General features: G+C 39.4%; 1 protein-coding gene across 1 annotated transcript; it reads left to right on the forward strand.

Moving 5' to 3' along the window:
• The first annotated feature begins 1520 nt into the window (after positions 1–1520).
• Positions 1521–2457, forward strand: LOC124175604. Its single transcript, XM_046556004.1, has 2 exons — positions 1521–1668; positions 1817–2457. The coding sequence occupies exons 1-2, from the start codon at positions 1521–1523 to the stop codon at positions 2455–2457; spliced, it is 789 nt and encodes a 262-aa protein (XP_046411960.1).
• The last annotated feature ends 6982 nt before the right edge of the window (positions 2458–9439 follow it).

The raw sequence follows: 9439 nt of genomic DNA on the forward strand, positions 1-9439 counted from the left end.
GGGCTCAGTAGCGTTAATCTATACACAACTTTGAACACAAACACTCCAATGCATTTTCATGTAAGGCAGACAAACAGAAATGGCACGGATTCTACGAAATCGCAATAGTAAATCAAAGAATTCATGCCATTTCTTTATTTCTGTGTCAAATGAAAATATTTTAGGGTGGTTTGATTCCGAGTTGCGTGTAGAATGGGGCTGTCTAGTTCTTTTTCGCGTTTGAGATACGTCGACTTCGATATTTGGAGATACCTATATGAGTATGTATACACTGCCAGCCAAAAGTTTGGGTACACCAGGCGAAATTTCTTGCCGCACTAAAAGTTAGATAACGGACTCAAAAATAAAGATAATTCAACGTTCCAAACAGCACATTAAAGAAGACATATCTACCTTTATTTTACTATTTTGGTAAATTTTCTAAAAGTTTTTTTTTTTGCCCCTGTACGTATTTTTGAATATGACCGTTTTTCGGCTATTTTTTAGCCGCCAGAAATTAACTCCGAATCATGAAGAAAAAATTTTCCTCAGTTTTTTCCGTGGTAAACGTAAAAAGGATATCAAAACCTAAATTTTCGTTTTTTAGATAGCTTGTTACGATTTTTTTTCACCCCAATATTGTATTTTTAGCTAAAAAATACATGTTTAAAAAAAAAAGCTGTAATTCAATAACTAGGGGGGTTCAAAGAAAATGTCAAGAGCGTAAAAAGTTGCATAGATTTACACTGGAGGAGTTGGAATTATATTTATGAAATAAAAAGAATTTTTATAAATATAGGTCGGGATTCTGGTGAGTGGAGGGGCAATTTCCTTGGTTAGAATTTGGAGAATCGACGTTAGTTCCCTCACGGAAAAAAAACCCCACTTGGGTGTATATTCGTACCTCCAACTCATAGATAATCCTAATTTCCCATAAGAAAAAAGTTAGGGGTACGAATTTACACCCAATTTGGGGTTTTTTTCCGTGAGGGTTGAGTTGTTGTGTCTCGAAAACTATCAGATTTTAGACAAAGTATTAGAACGAAAAAACTCGATGTTTTTGAACTTGCTTTTTAATGCAAAAAAAAAAAAGAACAGTCAATCACATCTCTCACATCACCTATACGAGTTTTTCGTTGTAAAGAAAATCATATTTGCGCCAACGAGCTCATATTTATCGATATATTAATTTTTTCGCAATAATTAGATATCTTCTTTAAAAAAGTCTTCTTCATTTATTTAGAGAAGGTCTCTTCACAATAGATGCGGTTGACAAGGTAACGAACTGCATCAGGCAGGGCACGGAAGGTAAGAGGTGGGTCGCAGGGGTATGCGTAGATATAAAAAACGCTTTTGGCACAGTCCCCTGGCCTGAAATCATCAGAGCAGCAAGGCTGGCTGAACTACCCGAGCACATAATTAGGCTAATTCAGTCATATTTGAGCGAAAGACTAGTTAATTAATATCAGTGCCAGCGGGGAAACTACCATCGCCAATTTAACCAGAGCCGTCCCACAGGGTTCCATTCTAGGCCCGACCTTATGGCACTTAACATTCGACGAAGTACTGACGAAGAAATACGAGACAACGGACATGACGCTGACCTGCTATGCGGACGATACACTTATCCTGGTAGAGGGCAAAACGGCCCAGGAAACCGCAAGGAAGGTAACACGGGCGGCGAAGGAGGTGATCGATCAAATTGAGTCACTTGGTTTGGAAATAGCGATAGAAAAACCGGAAATCATATTTTTCACGAGGAGAAAAACCTCAGCACCGGAAACCGTAAACATCAAAGGACACGACATACACACGAGTAAAGTATTTCGTTAATTAGGAATATATCTCGATAGCAAGCTGAGTTTCTCGACACATCTGGAGAAGAGTACGAACAAGACCATAGGGACCATGAAAAAAATCGGAAGAATAATGCCTAACATCGGCGAACCACGACAGACCAGGAGACGACTCTTGGCGCGGGTAGGGGAGTCAATCGCCTTTTACGGCGCACAGATATGGGGCAAAGAGACGATCAAGGATGCGAGGGCCAAAAAACTCCGTGACGTACACAGGGTCTGCGCGAAGAGAGTGTCCTCAGCCTACAGGACGGTGTCAAACACAGCCTTGGCGGTGGTTGCAAGAATACAGCCCCTGGAGCTAACCGCGCAACAGAGGAGCCGGCAATGGGAGTGCGAGAGGAGGATCCTGAAGGCGGGCAACGACCTACCAAGGACAGAGCGTAAAGCGATTCACAAACATGAGGGAAAGTACGCTGCGACATGGACCTTGCAACAATGGAAGAACAGATGGGCAAGCATCACTACCACCAGCCAGTGGACGAAGCGACTAATAGGAAACCTGGAACCATGGTTGAAGCGGAAGCATGAAGAAGGTAGCTATCAACTCCCGCAAGCCCTAACCGGACACGGGCCTTTTAACCATTATGAGATGCTCGTCATTAACCATAAATTGCATTAAAATTTAATTTTCTGTACAGGTGATCGTGTGATGATTCTTTACCAATGTTTTACGGGATTTCGTTACCAAACACCAGCAAACGACCAGCAAAAGATTTCCCGTATGGGAAATTGAACTTTACTGCAATTCATTTTAACGACGAGCTGTCGTAAGTTAGACGTGCTGGATTGGACCAACTCCCGGAACTATTGCCAAACTAGAATCTTTTTTTTTTTTTTTAGCGGGTTCGGGGGGAGATCTATGTTTTTCAATTTTTACTAATAAACGCTGACAATCGACCAACAAACGATTCCGCATGAGCAGAACTCAATTCGATCCCAAAATACAACTACGAGGAGCTAATGTCACTTGAATTCCCTAACCGATGTTGTTTTATCAATAACGACTTAAATATTGACTATCAAACGTTGGGAACTCACTATCAAACACCAACAAATGACCAACTAACGAACGAAAAAAAATTCAACTCACCCGGGTATGAATGAGGGGCTGAGTAAATGGAGCTTGCGCGTTTAAGCAGGGACGCAGAGGGCGCCGTTAGACTATGAATTCATCTCGTCTATTTTCGATTACGAAAAGCCCCATAAGGCTCCATCTTTAGACCTAACAATCGCTTCTAATTGCTCCTTGATTGTTTAAGAGCATTTTTACAATTTAAAAATTTTCTCCTGCCTAATTATAGAAAAAACTGGAAAAAATAAAAGCGTATAGTCATTAGATTATGTCCGCGAGTGGCAAATTCGAAATTGTATCGGAAACGAAGAAATCTCAATTTGGTCCTAGTGACAATTGCATCTCATTGCTCCTCGATCTCTATTCGATCGTCCATCTAAGTCGTCATTTGTTCCGTCAAAGTTATTAAAAACACTGGGAAAAACGCCCCGAACTTGTTGCGTGGCAGCGGTCCAAGGAGACGCAGATTCGAACTCGTATCGGTATTGAAAAAATGATTATTCGGTCCAAGTTCAATATGCTCGTATTGCTTGTCGATTGTATATGAGCATTTTTTAGATTTAGTCATTTTTCCCTGACTAATTATCGAGAATACAATCGAGGAAAACATTAGAGCATCTGATTTGTAGGTTATGTCGACAAGCAGCGAATTCGAAATTGGATTCGAAATTGAAAAATGTCAGTTCAGTCGAAATAAAAATTGCTTCTGATTACACCTCAATTTCTTTACAAATTTCTAAGTATGATGAAGCAAATTTCAAAGTTGATAGCTAGACAGTTGTCAAGAAATCCACGAGGATTTAGAAGCGGTAAGCTTTTGTGTCGAATCACCATTTTTTCATGAGGAACATGTGTTCAATGTGTCGGACCCTGCACCTAGCACCGAGTTCGTTTCGTTTTTCCCAATTTTGTTAAAAACTAAGACAACGCAAATTGCGAATTCGTTGGATAATCGAAAAGAGATCGAGGAGCGATGAAAAGCAATTGTCACTTGGACCTAATGGACACTTTTTTGTTTCGCCACTCATCGACATAACCTACAAATCAGACGCCCTGGTTGATTTTCCAGTTTTCTCGATAATTAGGTAGGAGCTAATCACTAAATCGACAGAATGCTCGTAACAATTCGAGAAGCAACTGCGAGCATACAGCAGTTGGGCTGAAATATAATTTTTTGATACCAATACGAGTTCGGATCTGCGGCTGGTCGAACCTCTGCTACGCAACGAAATGGTGGTGTCGTTTTTCCCAGTTTTCTCGGAAACTATGTGCTAGCAAATGACGAAACTTCTGGATAATTGCTAAGAAATCGAAGAGTAAGTCAAAGCAATGTGCACTTGTACCAAATTATAATTTTTCCGTCAGGTTTAAGAGTTCAAATTACCGATACTCAACCTTCCGCTACGCAGCGAGTTCGTGCCATTTTTCCCAATTTTCTCAGAAACTACAAGGGGGCAAATGTCAAAATCGGTAGATAATTGAAAAGAAATCGAGGAGCGAACAAAAGCTATTTCATTTGCACTAAATTGATATTTTTTGTTTCTGATACAATTTCGAATTCACCGCTCGTCTATATGACCTACAGAGCAGACGCTTTACTTTTTTCCAATTTTTTTGATAATTAGGCAGAAGAAAATATTTAAATTGCAAGAGTGCTTATCAAGAATCGAAGAGCGATTGGGAGCGATTGTCACTTGGATCGAATCGCCACTTTTTTGTTTCGGATGCAATTTCAAATTCACCTCTCGTTGACATAACCTAAAAATGAGATATTCCGGGTTTTCCCAGTTTTCTCGAAAACTATGAGAGAGTAAATTACGAGATTCATGAAGCAATTAACAGCGACTCAGGAGCAATTAGTAGCAATTATTCGATTTTCCATATCTTCATCAGTCTAAGCGACATATCAATTTGAATTCAATCACAGTGCGCCTCGCCAAAACCCCCTTGGTGTATTTTTTTTCTCGATTTAGTTAAAAACTATGCGGAAGTAATATAAAAAAAAATTGAATGATCGAATATTTGTTTGAACTTGGCACCATTTCGCGGGCCTCAAGTACCCGAAAGGTGCTTTCGGATTTTCTCGAAAACTGTGTGGAAGCAAGAAATAAAAAATACAAAGCAATTAAGCTTAATTCAGAAGCAATTTTTAGCGTCAAAATTTTGAAAAATTCGAAGGTCGCAAGCCAACTTCACATAGGTTATTTACTATCAATAATTGCGGTATTGATTATTGATTTTTCGTAATAAATAACACCACTGTGCCGTGAGTACAATTCCTTTTCCTATACTCATCAAAATTGCATGTAGTTCATTGTGTTATTTCACCTTTTACTATTAAGATGCCCATCTCAGGTGTGACGTATTTTCGTAAGTGCAATATTCAGATTTCCATGCATAGGCCTTCGTTCCGTGTGCATTGCGGGCATTTGTCATATGTCAACAATACCAACGGATTACCTTATTTGTGTATCTGTGTGTAAAACCAAGCGAGGACAGTATTGATGATTATTATCAAGTATTATAAACAATTTGTAGCGGACAATAAGTCGTCCTGTTGATCCCGTAAGTATGTACATATTTAACAATTGAATAAATTGATAATATTCACAGATTTACTGGGTATTGAGATAATCCCTTATCGGTCCATCAATTATTCTGTCTTTATGTACACAATTAAATTTAATTAATTGTACTTGTTTACAACTGATAACCTATATTCGGCCTGTTCTTTTCCATTTCACAATTAATATGGAGATGGATATTAAAGTCGTTTGAGAATCCATTATTACAACTGATTATTATCGAATACAAAAATATTTTATGAGGCAAAAACTAGCAGCCAAGCGTGCTGACATTGATGAAAATGAGGCATTAAAGCCCAAAAATCGAGAAAATTGATTAATGTCATAGAAAGAGGTAACACTTTTCTACAATTATGGATATAAATTTGTATTGCATAACCCTATTCGAGAGAAGTTAAGCATGTTTGGCTACTAATTTTGGCTTCCAGCTTCAGCTTTATGAATATTTTATCCTCCGGTACTAATAAAATATTTGTTTGCATAGTGTTTATAGGTTAACTGCACAGTTGTGTGAGTACGCGGATTCCGTTGCTGTTAAGTCCTTGGTTCCCATGGACCGGAATTATTAAGAGCGGAAGGAGCAGCAGCCAACCAGAATGATAGTTTTTAAATTTCCTGGTAGAAACAGAAACGCTCTGATTCGCGACTAAGCGTTCCGTCACCGTGAATTCCCTGTCATGGAAACGCAGCCTAATGCAACCGAATGTAACATCCGATTGAAACGCTCATATATTTTATTCCTTATTACTGTTCTATATCACTAATCCAGCTAACTCAACTCCAAGTGTGAGAATCCTGTAACCAGATCATTTGAAGAACCGTCTAACTATCCAAAATGCCCCTAGATGGTATGTAACAATAATAATCATTAATACGAGTGTAAAACCATATCACGAGATCCTCGCACTACCCAAAACTATAATATCATCTTTTTGGTACTATAATTGACTAGCCCCATTACATCCAACCATTATATAATACTTGACAATACCATTCGTGAACACCCAGTTTTGAGCCGCACTACAGGCAACTCACGCTACACCATATAGCTTTGGTAGCAGATGAGACTCTACAATACAATATACATATTGCACGTTACAATAGATATATAATCGATATAATATAAAGCTAAACGCATTGCTGAATAATCCATACAACCTGTGACTACACAACCTCCAGAACCGTGAATACAAACCATCTAGCATGAACTATAGAATCCTTTCCGAAACGCCATATTGTGGGCATCGCACACGTAACGTTTGGAATGCAATGTAGATTTCGAATGTGGAACGTATGGAACCACACAGAACGCCTACAGAGTATATCAGGGACACAACACCGAAACCACTGAATATAAACGAATTCACCGGGTGAGTCTGTATCGGGAAGCAATTGAACATTGATCCAAAAGGTATGATGATGAATACATCATTATAATAACTTTAAACCCTTTAGGTCAATAGCATCTATACCAATTTTGGGAACTAAACATAACAACGTACAAAAAGGTCAACTCTTTACAAAACCAGTAAGAATTCCAAAAAAGTAATCTAAATTGCATACGTAGCAACACTGAATAACCAGCAACCAACTCGCTAGAATGATCCTCAGAAATCCCCCAAGGTCAATAATTCCAACAAGAAATACTAATTGTAAAAGAGAACTGTTCCAAATGCCTGTGCATACACGAATAAATCCTAGAACAACAACCATTAAATATTTAACACCTAATTCTTCTAGCCATCTGGCAATATTGATTCCGATGAGAATTATAAATAAAATAGCTTTGTGAAAATTACAATAATGCAATTTTAGAATTGATATAAATATTAATTATGCAACAATTACATTCAATAGATAAGTCATTGTCTTTCCAGTTAGTTGATGAAACATACAAATATTCAATTACACCTAAGTAAACTAGTTTATTCTAGACTTAAAACGTATTGAAGCCCAGCGACCTTGAGAAAGCCTACGCTACAAAATAAGACTAACACAACATAGTATGAATATCGAAACTCACACACATTCCGACGGCTACACCACTACAACCCTGTAGATCTGCTCTAGCCTTAGGTATTGGAGTCAACAGAAGAAGCATTACTGTACCACAAAAAAACGAGGATTAGAAGAACATATAATAAATAAGGCCTCCATGCGTCATAACGCTCTCTTGGATCGTACCGCCAGACTTGACATCTTGTTCTCGATTCAGTCTCGTGACATAATCCGGTTGCTTTTCTGGATTTAACATTCCTTTCTAACGACTTATAAACATCGATTTTGTATGACGCTCTCTTAGTTTGTGCCACAGGTCCCACCTGTAGACTCCTCCTGTACCTAGTCTTTCGGTACCCAGCATTTGTATATAACGCTACGTTTTCAAAAGCCATTTTAGAAATTCTGAACCACTATTCTTTGTCCCGCAATTAGATATTCCATTTTGTTTAGAACTTAGTTCTAGCCGAACAACCAGCGTTTCTCCATCGTAACTTTTAAATAATTATCATCCAACATTTATTACACTGTAAACGGTTTATTGAGAGAATAAATACCTTAAAATATGTTTCAAATAATTCTAAATAAAATTAGTTGCATTCAAGCTCCTATTTCCTCTCGCGTTCTAATCGCGACGGAGCTACACCTCAGCGGAAATCGACGTTTCAAAAGTAAGTAATCCCAATTATTAATCACCTATTAGGAATTAATCTTGGTTTATCTGAATCGGGCGATTGAATCGAGTTGCTCAGTCTATTTCAATGCTTAATCGGGATTTGGTGAACCAAAACTGCTGATTGTGCGTCTAGCTATAATTTTTGTCAACGAACTCCACTGACTAACTTCTGGAAATTTCAGGAATGGCCGCTCGATGTCACACGAATGTGAACCGAACTGACGAAAGAAAGAGAAATATATATTAGGCATGGAGACTAGAGACAGGAGCACGAACTGCGGTTCAGTTGAGTGAACATAAATGTATAGTCACGAGCACGGTCATACATACAGGTCTGGAAACTCTAGTGGTGTGGGCTGAACGCTTATGAAATAGCATTTAATTCCCGTTAGGGCCGCTAGAGGCGGGGCGGTAGAGTAAGGTTGTTTGGGAAAGAGGTAGAAACAGGTCTATCATCTCTGTCTAACCGTATTATCGGTTCAAATGAATTTGAATAAGATTTTGATGAAACAACCCAGAAAACTAAGCATTCGGCTTTTTCGCTCTTGTAGCCCATTCTACATTTCGGGATAACACATGGCTTTGGCATAGTTCGTCGTCGCACACCACTTATTGTCTTATTACGATTTATGCGATTTTCACCATTTTTACGTACATTCGAAAAATTTGGGAAATTTAGAGGTTGTGTTTGCAAACATTACTTTACGACAGTGCGAACTAGCGGCAGCGTCGAAAAACAAAAAATGCAGCATAAGCGTATTTCCCCCACCACGTAAATTTCGATGAGTTTTAAGACCTGTATGTCAGACCGTGGTCACGAGGCAGCGCCAGTGGGCTCAAACAGCTCCAGTTCGAGCTGGTGTGAGGTGGGAGCGGACCGCGACAAGGTACAATTCACAAAGGCACGAGGGCAAAACTATCCGGACGTCTAGCGCCGTAGCCATGGAGACTGGAGGTAAGGAGGCCGAAATCATATGGGGGTATCGTCGAAAAGTGGATCGTGAAAGCGATGAAAGATCTTGTAGTTCGGGATGTATCCGCAAGCGATACCAGCGCCCGGTTACGAATAAGATACGTACGGGAGGATCGACGATTCAAAATCACCGCGCTGACGGAGCCCGCAGTGGTAGCCATATCCGTTCGGACTCCTTTACTCTAGTCTCCATGATTTAGACGATGCCGGCGGCTGGGACGACGGCATAGACGAGAACTCGACTGTAGCCTTTTGCGCCCTCCAGCGCCATCCAGCGCCCAATCTTTAATGACGTAT

This window comes from Neodiprion fabricii, chromosome 2, assembly GCF_021155785.1.
Source record: "Neodiprion fabricii isolate iyNeoFabr1 chromosome 2, iyNeoFabr1.1, whole genome shotgun sequence".
NCBI lineage: Eukaryota > Metazoa > Arthropoda > Insecta > Hymenoptera > Diprionidae > Neodiprion > Neodiprion fabricii.

Excerpts from the sequence above, each read along its gene's own strand:
- LOC124175604 (XM_046556004.1), top strand. The coding sequence starts at position 1,521 with ATGGCACTTAACATTCGACGAAGTACTGACGAAGAAATACGAGACAAC. Across the intron at positions 1,669-1,816 it reads TAACACGGGCGGCGAAGGAG|GAATATATCTCGATAGCAAG; the intron begins GTGATCGATCAA and ends TTCGTTAATTAG.